Source organism: Carassius gibelio, chromosome A12, assembly GCF_023724105.1.
Source record: "Carassius gibelio isolate Cgi1373 ecotype wild population from Czech Republic chromosome A12, carGib1.2-hapl.c, whole genome shotgun sequence".
NCBI lineage: Eukaryota > Metazoa > Chordata > Actinopteri > Cypriniformes > Cyprinidae > Carassius > Carassius gibelio.
This window is the reverse complement of record NC_068382.1, coordinates 18,575,966-18,594,183: the sequence shown is the minus strand read 5'-3', so window position 1 is coordinate 18,594,183 and position 18,218 is coordinate 18,575,966. Positions and strand designations below refer to the sequence as shown.

The following is an 18,218-nucleotide window of genomic DNA, read 5'->3' as shown; positions in this document are numbered from 1 at the left end:
TCCTGTAAGTAAGAGGTTGCATACTAAATATGGAAGGTGGAGAGAGGTTTTGTATGTAGATTTGCATATTTTCGCTGTGTGAATCACTTCAACTTTGACCTAAATTGTCCAACTCTGACTTCAATCGACAAGAATCCAATCCACAGAGGCCTTGACGGCTCTCATCCGTTGAATTTCATTGTCTATTATCAGAACAGATTACAAAATCCAAAGGTGCACACATCTTATCTGTCATCACAGTCAAATGTCAAAGTTCTGCTGGGACGTCCTTCCTAAACTGCTGCGGTAATGATGCTGAGACAAGTGAGGTTGGAAAACAGTGTTCGTAAGATCATGTTGTGTCATGCTTAACTGAGGTGTGACATGAGTAGCCTTATGCTGTTCTCGCGCTAACAAGGGTTTTAGGGTCCCAATGGCCTCCCTGATAGCCGAGAAGCTGTAAATGATGGGTTGAATCAGCAAAATGTCACTGCAAACCACCAAAATAATGAGTAAACATGATGAAAACCCAAGTATTTGAGTGCAAGCAACTTTTCAGTCCTGCAATTCAATGTCACACTGACCAGCAAAGGGAAATGTCATAGTCCACATTTCATACTAGCACTGTGTAGTTTCACATTTGTATGTTTTAGCATGCAGCCATTAAAGCACAGACTTGTGAATCTTGTGTAACACACATTTACTTTACAGGATTGAGCTGTATAGCCATGATTCTGATTATGTTCAATCATTTGTATTATCAGGGAACTGATAGCAGGAATTGGTTCAAAGGTCACTTATGTGCTTGTTTTATTGGTCCTGAGACCATGTCTTCCTTCTCAGTCTTATTGTAGCTTCAGCAAACCTGTCAAAAGGACTGTCTCACAGGACGTTTTGTCTTCCAGTTCCATCACCTGACGGACAAACCGGACTCCTGCAGGTTATCCAGGTACTTGCTTCTAAAAATCTTTATCTGTTTAATTTCATATCCATATACCAATACATATGAAACATAACATTAGGCATAACACTAAACAGTTAAATTAGGATGCTGAAATAAATGTGCATTTATTGCCATGCATGTTTAAAACAAAAACAGCATGGACTATGTTTTGCATACAAATAGGCCTTGTGTCCATAAAGGAAGTTGAATTCATATATCCTTTATGAGAAGTATCTTGTCTTTATCTTGTGACTTGAATCAGATGTTTTTAACAATGAGGTGTTCTGATCAATAAATAAAATAGGCTATGCTCAAATACATGCATAAAATATATTATACTGTATACTATTTATTTAATTTATAAAAAAACATTTCTTACTACTTATTAGAAAGGTTAGTGGATGCTCTGGAGGCTGAAAATGGTTTTATCACCTTTGCTAGACGACATTGGCCTCCATAAATAGATAATGTAATCAAATCCAATAGCATAGCATAAACAGGTGTTGAAGGATAACACTGGGAAGACAGGAGAATGTTAAGAAGGAGTTTCACTGAAAAAAAAAAGCATAATTGTGAGGCATATATTTTTCTAAATTGGACAGTACTGTGCTCTTCAACCTTTGAATGAACTTATGGACTCTAACATTCACCCCCAAAGGTCATACTGATGTATGTCTCCATCAATACCTTCTAATCAGTGCAGTGTCAAAACAGCACTAATTACAGGGACCTTGAACTTCCTGTTTATTTACCTATATAGATATGACCACATAAATGTAAATTAAAATACTATGTTATGCACGAAACTGACCCTTCATGTTATTCCAAAAAAAAAAAAAAAAAAAAATCAATATTGTTTAATTTTTCAGATCTTGTGCATTATGGAATTTTTGTTCGAGTTCCTGTTTACCCCGCTTTCCACTTCGGGACTGGTGTTTCTGTTTAGTCTCGCCGCTGTAGCTCTGGTCCATCTCAACACCAGGCCTAAACCACTGCATCCACCCACAGACCTCAACCAACAGACTGTGGGCGTAGCAGTAAGTGTGATCTTTTGTCAGCTGTACCCAGTATAGTTTATTATGTTATAAATCAACAATATGTCTTCATGAGGTTCTTGTGCATAATTTTATATGGTTCTAAATGTCTTTTAGTACTTCAGTGGTTTAATATTACTTATGAATATTTATTTACAGGGTGGCGCTAGAAAAACAACACTCCTGAAAGATGACAACTTGATCTCGTACTTATATGAGGATGCCCAAACTCTATATGACGTTTTTCAAAGAGGGCTACGCGTCTCAGGTGAGAGGTCACAAGGTCAACATTTTACATCAGCACGAAATGCTGAGATTCTTTTGCAATGAAATCAAGTCCTATTTTCATGCTAGCTGTGCTAGTTCACATCTCTGGTGCATCTAATCTTAGTCACACATGATCAGTCTGTGAGATATTTGCTCTGTATCATGCAGGAAATGGACCGTGCTTGGGATACAGAAAGAAGCGGCAACCTTATCAATGGCTTAAATACAAACAGGTATTTGTGCCAACCACAAACATCATTTTGAACTCAAAAGTGAGGTCTCTGCTTCAATGCTTGCCTCTGGTTGTCTCAGGTTTCAGACAGAGCTGAATTCTTGGGGTCCGGACTTATCCATCGCGGCCAGAAGCCATCGCAAGAATCATTTATTGGCATCTTCGCCCAGAACCGGCCAGAGGTGACTTAATAAGTCTGCACGACGATCAAAATCGATTCTGATATATCAGTCTTATTTTCTTACAAAAAATATCTAAACATTCTTTAAACATGATAAAAATGGCTGAAAATATTAAGGCTTGTTACTTTTTTTCTTCCTGTTTTGAGATAAACATAATAACATTTATTGTTATTTATGCATTAAACAATTCAAAACATATGTGGCAAATATATGCCCAATAACACAAGGCTATTTAAATATATCCTATCCCAGTGTACTATACATGAACTAACCTCTCTCTTCTCTCTCTTTTCAGTGGATTATCGCTGAACTGGCCTGCTATACCTATTCCATGGTGGCAGTGCCTCTTTACGACACCTTGGGACCTGAGGCTCTTGTGTTCATCATTAATAGAGGTACTTAAGCCTGCATGCTTGCTTGCTTCATTAGAGGTGTTGGTCAGAGCAGCTTTAGTTATCACACCTGCTGAACTCTGCTGACTTATAATCCTTCAGAAGATGATGACTTTATTGTTTTAGTGACCTCGGTGACCTTGCTATTCTACCTCCAGAGTTCAAGCTGCTTTGCTTACCTTCCCGTAATTGTGTAACTCTCTTTCTATTTCTCTAATTAATGACTGATATTATCATTAAAGGTAAAGTGTGTCATTTTTTTGTTGTTGTTGTTGGAATACTTCTCCTTTGGTAGTTTAATATGCTGAGACTACTGTAAGCCATTCTTAGGTTCATTTTGAGAAAATACTGAGTCTCCGTGGAGCAGAGGTATTAAAATATAGCCGTGTTTGTTTCAATGATACCACACCTCACTTCTGCTTCAGCCAATAAGATGAGTTTGGGGCGGGACTTTCTGTTTAATGGAAGGTTGGGGATGTTTGGGAAAACCTACCTGAAACCATTTCGAGCTCCATTTGGGAACACTAAATTAATTTGCAAATTATCATTTATAATTTAATCATTATTTAGAATATTGCTATTTCATTGCTGCATGCAGTATCCATTCAAAGGTTTGGGGTGGGTAGTACATTTTAATGTTTTTGAAAGGAGTATCTTGCGCTCACCAAAGGTGCATGTATTTTATGGAAAATGCTCTAATATTGTAAAATTTGAAATTAATATTTTAATTTTTTGGTAAATATCTTTTAAAGTGTAATTTATTCCTTTTGTGGCAACTATATCATCAGATCCTTCAGAAATAATTCTAATATAGTGATTAGGTATTCAAGAAACTTGTCATGTATTCATCATTGTTGAAAACAGGCCTGTTATTGTTTTTCAGGATTATCTGAAGTATATATAGTTTAAAAGAACAGAACTGGTTTGAATTAGAATTATTTTAACTCTGTAAATATCTTTACTCTCACTTTTGATTAAATCAGCCTTGTTGAATAAATTAACCTTATTGAATAAAAGTATTCATTTCTTTTAAAGAAAGGAAATCAAACTGACTCCAAGCAGTGTAATATCTTCACCTTTATGCTTGCCATATACTGTAACTTCCTCATTTAAAGGTACAATTTTTGTTAAATATTTGTTAAATATTTGCAGTAAAATATCCAAAAACCACTAGGCTAGTGTTTTATATTTTGTCCAGCTGATCACTAGCAATATCTCTAATGTTTTCAACTACTTGTAAATCATGAGAAAATTCCCATTCTAAACAGTGACACGGGGCAGTGCAGTCGCCTGTCAATGACGTCAGTTACCCTTTGTTACCGCCTTTACTGATGTAGAAACCACATGACAACAGTGTCATGGACAAATGCGGAATAGTGTCTAGTGTCCAGCAAATAACTAGCTTGCTTCAAGCAGTTCCTTATTTACTTTTTCTTGCACGTTATGCAAGGGATTGGTGGATTGTGTTACTTATTTATGGAACATAATTACTGTTTACCGTCTGCCGCTGGTTCTGTCGACAAGGACAGCTCCCGTAGACTTGTGTTTTACTCGACGGGTGAGTTGTTTTGATTCGTATCTTTACAGAAAACATATGCTATTATAACGACCAACAAGATTAGTATTATGGTGCATAAATGCCAAACGCGGGGCATCGCTTCTCTAGACCCGCGCGAGGAGCATCTGATCCATAGTCTGATCGCGTCTTTGCATTGACTTTGTATGTAATATACTCGCGCAAATCGTTGAACTCGCATTTGAAAATTATGACATCAAGCACAACATTTATAAAGTTTTTTTTAAATCCATGATTTATCTTTCCGTCTGATTGATGTCCTTCAGCAGTTGGGTAGAAGACAACAAATCCCATCATCCCACGCTCCTTCTTAGCGTCATCAAACCACGCATTTGTTATTGTTTTGGTAGTGCGCCCTCTCATGGCAAGTCCTAAAACCTGTACCTTTAACATATTTAATTTTTGGTATTATTTAGTATTAACACCACAAGTGATTTTGTGCTACATCTTATTGGACCTTTTTTTTTTTTTTTATCTGTGCAGCAAAGATATCTACGGTGATATGCGATAAGCAGGACAAGGCAGAAACGCTGCTGGATAACTGTGAGAAAAACCTCACACCTGTTTTGAAAACCATCATTCTCATGGACCCCTATGATTCTGCATTGATTGATAGAGGCTCTAAGAGCGGTGTGGAAGTCCTGCCCCTGAAAGATGTAGAGGTACGCTGACAGCGCTATCTGATAAGTAATAAATAATAAAACAATAATACACAATATTAAAGGCTCTGAACGTTTGTGTGCTTTTTTAGGCCTTGGGAAAGAGCAACCATCAGAAGCCTGCTGTGAGTAATTGGTTAATTATGAATTGGAATGTTTTTTTAGCAAATTGTATTTATCAATGTATTTTTTTCCAGCCACCAAAACCAGAAGACCTAAGTATTGTTTGTTTTACCAGTGGGACCACAGGTAAGTGTGATGTAATCTATTCTATTCTGCTTCAAGACCTAAAAAAAACCCCTGCTATTTGTGCAGCCAATTCTGCGCCACCTCAAGTGAATACTGTGGTGTGTTCTATGAGCTTTAATTCGGTATTCTCTGCTTCAGGGGATCCAAAGGGAGCCATGCTGACCCATGAAAATGTGGTTGCAGATGCAGCCGGCGTGGTTAAGACGTTTGAGGTGCTGTATGTGTGATGGCTACATGATTTCTACAAAGTCTCTATGGGTGTGTAGATTTTTAATGCTGGATGCCAAACCGATGTTTTTCTTCAGAGCGTCTTTGTGCCCGTTCCATCCGACGTGTCCATCTCGTTTTTGCCTCTGGCGCACATGTTTGAAAGAGTTGTACAGGCAAGGCGCTTTTTCATATCCGATGCTCGCCATCATCTTTAATGAAACATTGCTGAAGGCCTTTCAAATTTTCAGTGTCATGTACTCAAATCTTTTATAAATCACATTTCTTTTACAGAAGAAGAACACTGAAGCCATGCTTGTTTGTTCTTCTTCATGTGTATCAGACAGTGCTGTACAGTGTCGGGGGAAGAGTCGGGTTTTTCCAAGGTGATATCAGACTTCTACCAGACGACATGAAAGCCTTGCAGCCTACTGTATTCCCAGTGGTTCCTCGTCTTCTGAATCGTGTTTACGACAAGGTATGAAACTACACACAGTCACCTTTTGGGGCCGTTCCCTGATTCACATGGCTTATTGTCATATTTTATAGATGGCCGTCTATGCATTCTCTAAATAGTGCGTGTATATAATGATAAAGGTAAAATTTAGACAAAATATATATATTTTGTTTATATACAACAAGCAATGTTCTTTCTAGAATGAATGCGGAATAGCAACACTTTCAGTCTGTGAGGGTTTTTTAGCATTAGTTGTGGAGAATTTTTAGTGGCGCTTTCTGTAGCTTACATTAAAACCAGTAGGTAACGACAACAAGTGACCGTCAAGTGACTTATCAATTGACTATATTTATTAAACCTAATAGTTCATTAGGAATTAAAATAGTATTTTTCTTTACAAGTGAGTCATTGAATTGTTAATTCAACCGGTTTGTTCAAAAACAGTGATTTATTCAAGGATAAGACACCACTATGGTGCGTTGCTCTGATGCTTGATTATGTTGTGCCTGGGAATAACTGGGAATATGTTTGTCTAAATTAATTAATTCTAACTTCTTGTTTGTTGTAATTTATAATTATCTGAATCAGCACATCTGTGATTACCTTGCGGTACTCAGATAAGTGGGTGGAGTTACAAACCACAGTAGTAATATAAACCAACCAATTAACCAAATATTCTGTAGCTCATCATTTGTCACAGAATCTTATATGAAAGAGGTTATATTCACATCCATAGAATAAACATGTGGGATGAGTTACCCACCAACACTTACGAGTTTGTTAAATATATAGTTACACACAGAGCACAAATAAATAGCTCTATAAGCCTTTTGTTGTTGTCTGCTTTCTGCTGCCTTCCAGGTTCATAGCGGTGCCCATTCTCCATTTAAGAAATGGCTTCTGAACTTTGCCATTGCGCAGAAATGTGCAGAGGTCAAGCAGGGCATTATCAGGAATGACAGCATATGGGACAAACTTATCTTTCACAAAGTGCAGGTATCCCCAACAGACCATGATGGGAGGGTTTTTGTAATTGTTGGGGAAGAGTGGTGCTTCTGTGAGGAATGGCTCTGGAAAAGATTTGAATTGTCTGCTGCAGGAATCTCTGGGGGGCCGAGTAAGGGTGATGGTGACGGGGGCTGCTCCCATTTCTCCAACTGTGCTCACTTTTCTCCGGGCAAGTCTTGGGTGCCAGGTAAGGGGTGAAGAAATGGGAGTATAACACCAGAATTTATTAAATATATTGTATATTGCTTCTGTTTTGTTTGACAATGTGATGCTTTACTTTGTACTTTATAAACATGCCCACTGTCAAAGCAGGGTGTGTATGTGTATTGATCTGGTATCACAGTGACCCAGTGCTGACCCCTTTATCATTGGCCTACTTCTAGATATTCGAGGCATATGGCCAGACAGAGTGCACTGCGGCTTGTTCTTTCACCATACCGGGAGACTGGCATACTGGTGGGTTCCTGTAACTGAAAATCAGTTTTTGTGTGTGTGTGTTAAACAACACTTAACACTTATTTTATATACTGTTGATTTCAGGCCATGTTGGAGTTCCTGTTTCATGTAATATTGTCAAACTTGTTGATGTGGAGGAAATGAATTACTTTGCATCCAACGGTGAAGGAGAGGTAATGGAACATAATTTTATAAACTGTGTATCAGAATGTGATTGAAATTTCTTAGCTTCTGTGTTTCATTTTAGGTTTGTGTCAAAGGGAAGAATGTGTTTCGTGGGTATCTCAATGACCCAGAAAAGACAGCAGAGGCTTTGGACAAAGATGGATGGCTGCACACTGGAGATATCGGCAAATGGCTGCCTGTGAGATTCCTTGTTTATAATGAAATATGACAATAATTTACATTTGAATTTATTTTTTAGTATTGTCTTTCTTTAATAATGCACCTTACAAGGAAGGAAATGTATAAGCCTATTCTGTTGTGATATCAGCAGTCAGCCAAGGACCCAAAATCACAAAACTCAAAGCTGAATACATTAGGTACATGATATTTAGCTCCAACATGAGTAAGAGGCTTAATCTCCTTTTGTTTAAAAAATGTAATGGTAATAAAATCCAAGAAACAAGCCCATGACCCTATTTTCCCCAGAATGCACCATTCAAATGTTTGGGTTGGATCAGCAGGAATTTTTATTTTTAAAGAAATCAATACTTTTATGCAGCAAAAATGCTTTAAATTTATCAAAAGTAACAGTAGAGGCATGCATAATGTTTCAAAATATTTCTATAAGATTTCATGGTTTCCACAAAATATTAAGCATCACAACTTTTCAAGTGTGATAATGTTTCATGAGCACCAAATCAACATATTAGACTGATTTCTGAAGGATCATGTGAGACTGAAGACTGGAGTAATGGCTGCAGAAATTTCAGCTTTGCCATCACAGAATAAATGACATTTAAAAAAATTTCCAAATAGAAAACATTTAGTTTAAATTGTAATAATATTTCTAATTTTTACAGTATTTTAGACCAAATAAATGCAGCCTTAGTGAGCATAAGAAACGTCTATGAAAAGAAGAAAGTTATGAGAGTTATATATTGTGTTCAATTTACCAGAGTGGAGTGCTGAAGATCATCGACAGGAAGAAAAACATCTTCAAACTGGCTCAAGGTGAATACATTGCACCAGAAAAGATCGAAAACGTTTACATTCGGAGCGCTCCAGTCGCCCAAGTGTTTGTGCATGGTGACAGTTTACAGGTGAAATTAATATGAATTCCTTTATATTTCTGATGATAACATTTTAAATAGTTTATTATTATGTAACCAAATATTTTAAATTGAATGCATCCAGTCCTCTTTAGTGGCCATAGTGGTGCCAGACCTTGAAGTATTGCCAAGTTTGGCAGAAAAACTGGGAGTGAAAGGTTCACTAGAGGAGCTTTGTAAAAACCAGGTATGCTGTATTTACATACTTTACCTTTGAAAATACGTGCATGCAACCCTTCGGAAAAATTCACTCTGAAAGATTGTCTGCTAGTTTACTTGTGTGACATTTACAAAATAGTTACTTATTAAGCTTTGCTCAATTTTGTAGGAAATCAAGAAAGCAATCATCTCTGACCTTAACAAGCTGGGGCGTGAAGCAGGGCTGAAGTCATTCGAACAAGTAAGCACTTTTATGATCCAATAGGCTATTATTAGCATAGGGGTGTAACAATTCACTCACGATTCAATTTGATTCAATATTTTGATTTCAAAAATCAGATTTAAGACAAATTATAAATTAAACGTGTCCTTTTATTATTGCTTGGACAAAATGCTGCATGTTTCTTTGTGAAACTGTAATATTACATTATTATAATATACTAATATAGCACTTGCATATTATTGCTCTTTTGTTGGTTTTGTTGTCGCTTCTATGGATAAAAGCATCTGCTAAATGACAAAATTTAAATATAATGTAAATGTAAATAACAACATTAAATTGTAAATCTAAAGTAAAAAAAGCCCCAAATCAAATAAATAAATAACTCAAATAAATCTCTTCATATAAACAAACTAAGGCTCTGTCTGTGCACTTTCCATTAAAAATGATATGCAACCACTGCATTTTAATCATGATCCAAACAAAGATGCTGCATACATGCAACATGAGAAGTTTTTAATCTAAATTAGACTGTAGATATTCAAAAGCAGAATGGTTTGACTTTAGTTTTGCGAAACTATATATAAAAATCTCTGCATGAAACAGAAACAGCAGACAAGCTCAACGAGACGCAGATTCACTCTCTGCCAGCAGGTGGCACTTAAAGTGTTTCCTTGGTTTCCGCTTTAAACAAACACTTATGAACATGAATTATACTGAGGAAGATTAAAAGAAAAAATATCATCTAAACTTTTATAAAGATAGTAAGTTCCCCTCAGACATGCATTCAAATAAACTCCTAACGTTACCCCTAATTGAATCGCAATTTGTTTGGCATCTCAACCGATTTGAATCGTCACATATTTGAATCGAGTTTCAACCGGCTCGCGGTTAATTGATAAATTCCTAATATTTAAATTAATAAATGAAAATATGTTGAAAATGGATCCTTGACAGTGAATGGATGCTGTCAGCAGTCCAAACAACGGAAAAAAAACGTTGCAATAATCCCCAACTCCATCTGATCAATTAATGTCTTGTGAAGCGAAAAGCTACGTTTTTGTAATCCATCAAGACTGAATATATATACACAGATCAAGCACCATTTACAAGTGAAACCAGTCCAAAATGATTAAAAAAATAATAATAAGTAGGATTTTGATGCATTGTGTGATTTTCTTTTCATTTAATTGAACGTCTACTATATTTTATGTTCTCTTTTCAAGGTAAAAGACCTGTACCTCCATCCGGACATGTTCACTATAGAAAACGGTCTCCTCACTCCAACCCTGAAAGCCAAACGGGCAGATCTCACAAAATTCTTTAAAATTCAGATTGAGAGTCTTTATGCTAACATGTAGTGGATTAAAAAATGCTGAGGATAGCCTGCGGTGTGACCATGTATTTATGAGTGCTATTTGTGTCATGATGTTTTTCTATATTTGCTCAAAGATTAAATATTTTGTAAGCACTGTATCAGCCTTAACTGAAAGCATTAATCTGTGCCCAAGAGACTCTCATTGTCAGTCATAAAGACACAAATGGATATATTATTGAAAAACAAATGTACGAACAGCTTTTAAAGATTTAATGAATACCAAAGAATGTACTTTTTTTTTGTCCCAAGCAAGAAAATGTAAAACATTAATGCCAATACATCAATTAAAAAAAACAACAACAATTATGTTTACATAGGTGCTTTGTTGAGTAGAAACGAATTTTGTGGTTGCTTTCCATTAAAAAATACGAAGAAAATTAAATTAGGAAATTACTATACAGATCACGGCTGATTATTTGTCTCTGAGAACTTCAGCGAGGTTGACATCAGTTTTACAAAAAAGTAAGCCGTCAAAAATAAAACCGAATTGTTGTTTCATTTATATAAACAATTCAGACAATTTGCACGACAAAGACCTTGGTACAACTGGAAAAAGCTTTGCATAATCAGTGTGGGCATCAATAAACAAGAGAGAGCAAGCGAGTAAGAGAAAGGCAAGAAGAAGAAATAAGTTTCAAGTAGACATCTTAATAACCCCTTTTAAAGAATATGCTGCCACATGCCCCAATCCCATTTTAACAAAACCCCTTTTTCGTTCTCATCTGACAGTTTCTCTGGCAGCTGCTCTTTGGAAATGAAACGCTATTAAGTAATGCAAGTTAATAACTTTGAGGCGTCTGTCACTATCAGTTTGCTTCAACACTTAGCGCTGGTGCCATTGAACAGCTTTACAAAAGTATCAGAAAGAAATGTGCATCTCAGCAGGGTTCAGGCCCTCATATTAGGTCCTCTTTTTAAAGCGAGCTCTGAAATATCTAGAGTTCTGTATCATTGCTCTTTCTTTTCTTCACTTGCCGAATTATTCGCCGAGTCATAATGACACTTTTCAACACAGCGCCGCGGAAACCATCCTCTAATTCGACCTCCAACTATAGAAAGAGATATGATTTTAAACATCAGATTTATGCAACTTTAATAATTACTGAATTTGATCATGTATAGCATACTGGAAACTTTACCATTAGCCTGTTCCTCATTCAAAACTTTGTCTCCATACATCCACCACCTGTTAATTAAAAAGAACATTCTTCCCTCCTAAACATCAGTACGTAAAAATTATATATTACTGTACAATTGTTTGGGGTCAGTAAGATTAAAAAAAGCTTAATGTTCATCAAAGTACATCATACAGTAAAAACAGTATTATTTTGAAATATTATCACAATTTAAGATACCTTTTTTTATCTTAATATGTTGTACTTTTTTTTTTTATTCCTGTGATGCCAAAGCTGAATTTTTTTTAGCAGTCTTTACTCCATTATTTTTGATCTTTAAGAAATAATTTTAATATTCTGATTTCCTGCTTAAGAAACATGTTATTATATATATATATATATATATATATATATATATATATATATATATTTTTTTTTTTTTTTTTTTTTTTTTTTTTTTTGCGGGAAACAGTGGTACATTTTTTTGGGATTCTCTGATAAACACAAAGTTAATTTATTTGAAACATAACTTTCTGTAACATGTCTTTACTCTTTGATCCATTTTTATGCTTCCTTGCTGAACATCATAATTTATTTTGTTAGAAATAAGTCTTACTGACCCCAAACATTATATTATATGCTAAAAGAGATGACTCACTTTGTTCCTCTTGTAGCAAAGATGGTCTCCCCCTTTGTGAGTTTGATCCTGGGTTCCTCTGTACAAGGTGTTCTAAAGAAAGTGTTTAGTCCCTTTCCCAAAGGGCAACAAGCGCCATTGTAGTCCTCCACCACTCTGTACTCCACCTGTTTAAATAGAGGGACAACATTGTGTCAGTCCTGTGGTAAATACTGTCCTCTAGTGTTTAAAAGTGATGTCGGCAATACTTACACTCCTCTGACGTTTATCATGTTTTTGCTTCAGCTGCTCAATCTGAATAAACAGGAACCAAATGTATCATTACAAACTGAGCTACAGAGCTGTATTAGACTGAAATATAATACCTAGAGAATGATCTTTTATACGTATTATTATGTAGAATACATACGGTTAGAGTGTACTGGTTACACTTCTCATGAACAGGCCATTCGATTCCATCTCCTATGGGGGTCCCGGACCAGGTGAACACCTGCTTGAAGTTCTCCCATCGACTGCCCAGATCATAGGGGAAGATGAAGTCTTCACCTGTTTGGTAGTACTGGATTCTGTCTTTGGCCTGGGAACACAGATATTATTGCTTTAATGTAATAATAATACCAACATGACTTACTGAATTCAGAGGTGTTTTTTTGTTCTATGCTTCCTTTTATTTCTCATCTAGCCACAAAGACCCAATAAAGACATGATTTAAATGTTTATACTGTACATGTGCATTTGGAGAGTCAACATGCATTTTTTTAACTCTATTTTAACCTACTATATAAACTACATTTTGCTATTATTTTATTACTTTGTAATTATTATTACTTTATGAAGTTTAATACTGTATAACTGAAATATTACACATACATTCTTTTTTCAAAATTAATGTTTTACTGCAGGACAATTCATTTCAGTAACAATTCAAGGGAATTATGAAATGTCAAAAACACTTTATTTTAAGGTGTCCTTGTTACAGTGTAATTATACATATAAGTACTGAGTAATATTAATTAACTACATGTACTTACTATATGGTTAGGATTAGGATTTGAGATTGGTTTAGGATTAGTTGCATGTAATTATGCAGAATTTATTATTATTATAATAGTAAGTGCATGTAACGTTTAACAATGACACCTTAAAATAAAGTGTTACCCAAAATTATTTAAACAAATTCTGAATGACTACATAACTCTCTAAAATGTGGTAAGAAATTAATACTTTTATTGAACATTTATGCACTAAAGACTTTTAAAATCTTAAACGATTTCAAATAAATGGTGTTCTTTTGGACTTTTGTTAATCAAAAAATCTTGAAAAAAGTATTATTAAATATAAAAAACTAAATGTAACTGTAATAATACTTCACAAAATTACAGTTTTTTTTTTTGTTTTTTTTTTTACTGTAGTTTTGATCATTTAAATGCTGTCTGGGTCACAAAACCGACTTCTTTCAAAAAAAATATATACTTTATATATATACTTTAAATCTAAATGACCCCAAACTTTTGAACCGGAGTGTATATTGATTTCCAGCTGTCTAGATCCTTGAACTTAAGGGACTGGTCTATTAAAAATACATGTTTTTAGATGTCGATGACACTAAATGTGCTCGAAGTTCAAAAAGGTCTTTAAAGGACTACTCCTGAAAGACTGTTGCTGTTTATTGGATTAGGGGAGAAATACTGGATTAGTTCACCTCATTTAGCTGATAAGCATACTGTAAACAAGCTTACTTTCTCCTCAATCCATGCTTCTATTGAGGTTTTGTTTCGTAGAATCACCTTCATCTAAAAGAAAATAACATTTCTGATTAAAATTCACTTATATAGCAAGCTTTGGATTAAACTGACCTTTTTTTTTTTTGTAAAATAATTTAAAGACGAGAAGAAAGGAAGTGCAGTCATGTCCTACCTGAATAAAAAACAACATCCCAACAGCAATAGTGGTACCCAGTGCCAGTCCCAGTGCAAAGAGAGTGGCTGCAAATGCTGCAATGCTGAAAGGCATGATGGGATGGTGGATGTGCCGAGCAGTGTTCATGTCAATCTTCACTGTGCTCCAGCCAAATGAGATCTAAAACCAAGAAAATGGGCAGCACATCAACACAACAATGAGTAAAAAAAAAGTGGTGCCCGAGCATTAGTCACAAAATGTACAAACATTTCAACAGAAGCTCATCTTAGCTTAGCCTAGCCATTCCTGAAAAAATGTTTACATTTTAAATTACGCGTACATTATGTGTCCGCGCAACAGCTATCGCATGTTATTAGATTTAATTCAAAGAAATAATGTGAGAAAACACTCACCCGATCATAAAGTTGAGTGTACATGGTCATGATAAATATTAGCGCGGCATGTGTGCAGCCCAGTGGAGCAAGCAGGAGGAAGCTAGTGAAGTACGCATGATTCATGTGACCACAGCAGTTGTTGATCCAGGGACAATGATGATCCATCTTCATCACACACCTGAGGGAAGAAACCGTTTTTATATTAATTATACATTTTGAATACATATAACACACAGTGGTCTGATAATAAATGAATCTGTAAAGGGATAGTTCACCTAAAATGAAATTCCATTCAAATAAAGAGTCATGATTTACACACTGAATGTTGTAGTCTACAGGTTTGAATCACCATGGACAGAATTGTTATTTTTGGCTAAACTATCCCCTTTAAAGCTGAAGTCTGTAATTCATGCGCCTCTACTGTAATCAAAATATTTTTCAAAAAGATTGATCAAATAACAATAATAATCCCGCCCCAAACTGGCACCATTGGTTGAGCCAAAGTTGCTGTGTTTGGCTGGTTGAGATTGCATTTTTGAAGTAAATGATTAACCTACAAATGACTTAACTGTCTTAGCATATTAAATTGGGAAGGGAAAGATACAGAGGTTTTGTTTTTTAATGACACACTTCAGCTTTAAAATGCATGCATGTTAATAGAAACTAGCCTGTTTCTTTTTGTTTTTTTAAACAAATCTACCTGTTACATTTGCGACAGTGATGTGACCTAGGTGCTTTATAGCCTTGGCACAATCTACAGAACTGTAAGTACATAATATCTTGTTGATTCTCCTGTTAGAAAACACAAACAACAACATAAGTCATATTAGACATGCTGATTGCAGACACCTTTAGAAAACAGACAATATCATACAACAGACACATGCTTTAAAATATTTGCATACAGTAATGTTGGGGTAAATTTGGGGTACTTTTTTGTTGAAAAGAAATTAATACTTAATTCAGCATGGATAGGTTAAATTAATTAAAAGAGACTTTTATAATATTACAAAATATTTATTTCAAATAAATGATGTTCTTCTGAACTTTTTATTCATCAAAAAATGCATCACCTTTTTTTTATACAAAAATGTTAATCAGCACCAAATCTTTAAATGTAATATATAATACAATTATTTTAAATTGTAACTGTAGTAATATTATAATATTGTAAAAATAATAATAATAATTTATTTTTTGACCAAATAAATGCAGCCTTGGTGAGAATAAGAAACGAATGTCAAAAACAGAAAAACTGCAACCTTATGAAAACAGCCCAAAACAGACTTACCGGTTTCCACTCCAGAGGAATGTAACCAGGGCCTACAAACATGGCATTAAAGTAGTTGTAAAGAATGAGGACAGTCCAGTTAATGAGCATGATGAAGTTGATGCTCCCTCCTGTGGTGTCCAGTGGCCAGTACCAGATGATGGAGTCCAGTATGGCCATGGAGGAGCACACGCCGATGACCGTCAGCGCGATGATCGGACCCCAGTGGAACAGCCTCTTGACCTCATGGAGGTTCTCAAACACAATTACAGCAGACAGAATATTCATTGTTTTGGCGGATTTCAGTGTCTTTAAGGCCTTCGATGCTACAGATGAGGTCGTCAGGCGTGTTGTCTATGCTTACTGCAGTGACTTAAAGAGGTCAAAGGGCATCTTTTCTGTCTTTTCCGAAACAACCAGCGATCTGCTACGTCACCAGTCACAGGGGCCAGCCGTTTCTTAGAGCTCCAGACTCTGTCAGCCTGTGGCATCCTTCTGAACTAATCCTCTGATCGCTCTATCCTCGAGCTAAAGCCAAGCCATCCATCTGAAGAGAAGAGAGGTGGGGGAAACAAGGAACATGAAAGAGAAAGACAGAATCCAAATGACTCACACAAATTTTTTTAACATGCTAACCATAATTTAAATCAAGATACCACAGTTAACTTTCATTACAATTTATTTCTGTATAACATGAAAAATTAATATGGGATCTGCATAGATCTATCTATCTATCTATCTATCTATCTATCTATCTATCTATCTATCTATCTATCTATCTATCTATCTTAAAGCTGCAGTAGGTAACTTTTGACGCTCTAGCGGTTAATAAACAGAACTGCTTGCGTCTTGCGGAAGAACATCGTAGCCGGAACTACTTCTCTCTGTTTATGTCTATGAAGAATCACAAAGGTACTGGGTTACTCCGCTGCGGTATCCCCGAAGCAATCTAAAATAGTCCGAATATAAACACTTATTATAGGTGCACCCTAGTGATTCAGGACAAGCTAAAAACACGGTTTGGAAAATGGATTCATGGTGTACTCGCTTATTATATACATTTTTCTACATTTTGAACACAAACAAAGTTACGGACCGCAGCTCTGATTGGTTGTTTCTTAACGGGAGCGATGGGGTTTCTGCAAATGGCAATAGGAGCACTGGGAGGAGCCAGAGGAGCTTCTTCACAGATTATCTGTCTCATATTCTACTGTCAGGACATAATGACAGGTTTAACAAATATGTAAAAAAATATTTTTTTTTTACAAAAGTTCCCTACAGCACCTTTAAGTGATGACATTGCAGCTACTTACACTGTAACTAATTGTCTTCACAACACAAAAATGCAATCATACTATGCTTAACCATTTGTGTCATACATCACTTGTTCTATGTCTAAATACTAAGCCCAGTTTGTTTAGTAATGTCATTATAACATAAAGCAGGTTTAAAGAGAAATCAGGACTATGCAGGGGTTAATGTTACATGTAAATTATAGTTCTTCAGTGGCTGCACCCCTTGTGTTCTCATGGCACACCCAAAAATGGATTCTATGCTCCTGTATTACATCATTCAGGTTAAACTTATTTGATATGTTTCTTATTAGCTTTGTATTGCGGATGAAGATTTCGGACATGTTCAGCACCAGAAGAAACTGAGAAACTCTCTCAAGATGTTGTCAGTCTGCATGAACTGAACCGGCTCTCTATTACTCAACATCCCGTTTAGATGATTTCAGAGTCATTTCATTCAATTTAATCCTACATATATTGCATTCAAATACTGAAGAAAACAGATTAACTGTAGAAATGAGCTTTATCTCTATAATGACCAATCCATTTGATTACAGACATTAAATCAATGACATATGCCTCGATAAAGTCTATGTTATTAATAGAGACATATATGAATTGTTGTATCTTTCATTATGATGACATCAAGATATATAGCTTTGATTACTGAAGAGACGGTTTTGAAAATGAAAAATGTATCGTTAACACCTACGTTACCTCGATTTTCCGTGGCGCGATCAGAGTCCAGGTAAAACGGACAGCCACGCTTAATATGAATCGATGAACTTGCTATTTTACGCCCGTGATATTGTCAGAAGCGAAATCTTTTTTTAAACAACAAGAGCACGATTCAGCGAGAAAGATAATACAAATACACGCGCGAATTACACCACAGCGGAACTATTTAGAGGAAGAGCTCGTGAACGAATTCCCGTGGC

The 18,218-nt window shown here is 35.7% G+C and overlaps 2 protein-coding genes across 2 annotated transcripts; one reads left to right on the top strand and one right to left on the bottom strand.

Moving 5' to 3' along the window:
• The first annotated feature begins 814 nt into the window (after nucleotides 1-814).
• LOC128025376 (long-chain-fatty-acid--CoA ligase 5-like) lies at nucleotides 815-10,717 on the top strand. Its single transcript, XM_052611691.1, has 21 exons — nucleotides 815-928; nucleotides 1,792-1,959; nucleotides 2,116-2,224; nucleotides 2,392-2,456; nucleotides 2,536-2,637; nucleotides 2,933-3,032; nucleotides 5,089-5,267; nucleotides 5,357-5,389; nucleotides 5,462-5,513; nucleotides 5,652-5,725; nucleotides 5,819-5,896; nucleotides 6,064-6,198; nucleotides 7,039-7,173; nucleotides 7,277-7,372; nucleotides 7,569-7,641; nucleotides 7,726-7,814; nucleotides 7,889-8,005; nucleotides 8,763-8,906; nucleotides 9,001-9,102; nucleotides 9,244-9,315; nucleotides 10,521-10,717. Exons 2-21 carry the CDS (start codon nucleotides 1,804-1,806, stop codon nucleotides 10,653-10,655), a joined length of 2,046 nt encoding a protein of 681 aa, XP_052467651.1. The 5' UTR covers nucleotides 815-928; nucleotides 1,792-1,803; the 3' UTR covers nucleotides 10,656-10,717.
• A 150-nt stretch (nucleotides 10,718-10,867) lies between these two features.
• On the bottom strand, nucleotides 10,868-18,200 carry LOC128025377 (palmitoyltransferase ZDHHC6). The gene is made up of 11 exons (XM_052611692.1): nucleotides 17,998-18,200; nucleotides 16,010-16,535; nucleotides 15,419-15,510; nucleotides 14,737-14,896; nucleotides 14,342-14,503; nucleotides 14,164-14,217; nucleotides 12,834-13,001; nucleotides 12,677-12,718; nucleotides 12,446-12,591; nucleotides 11,812-11,858; nucleotides 10,868-11,721 (listed from the first exon to the last, which is right to left on the bottom strand). Exons 2-11 carry the CDS (start codon nucleotides 16,274-16,276, stop codon nucleotides 11,621-11,623), a joined length of 1,239 nt encoding a protein of 412 aa, XP_052467652.1. The 5' UTR covers nucleotides 16,277-16,535; nucleotides 17,998-18,200; the 3' UTR covers nucleotides 10,868-11,620.
• Nucleotides 18,201-18,218: the final 18 nt, after the last annotated feature.

What these genes read in the sequence shown, in the direction of transcription:
- LOC128025377 (XM_052611692.1), bottom strand. Translation starts at nt 16,276, where the DNA reads ATGAATATTCTGTCTGCTGTAATTGTGTTTGAGAACCTCCATGAGGTC. An exon ending in ACACTCAACTTTATGATCGG is followed by an intron (nt 14,504 to 14,736) that starts GTGAGTGTTTTC and finishes TCTTGGTTTTAG; the next exon opens with ATCTCATTTGGCTGGAGCAC. An exon ending in GAATGAGGAACAGGCTAATG is followed by an intron (nt 11,722 to 11,811) that starts GTAAAGTTTCCA and finishes CTCTTTCTATAG; the next exon opens with TTGGAGGTCGAATTAGAGGA.
- LOC128025376 (XM_052611691.1), top strand. Translation starts at nt 1,804, where the DNA reads ATGGAATTTTTGTTCGAGTTCCTGTTTACCCCGCTTTCCACTTCGGGA. An exon ending in AACAGACTGTGGGCGTAGCA is followed by an intron (nt 1,960 to 2,115) that starts GTAAGTGTGATC and finishes ATTTATTTACAG; the next exon opens with GGTGGCGCTAGAAAAACAAC. An exon ending in TGAATCGTGTTTACGACAAG is followed by an intron (nt 6,199 to 7,038) that starts GTATGAAACTAC and finishes GCTGCCTTCCAG; the next exon opens with GTTCATAGCGGTGCCCATTC.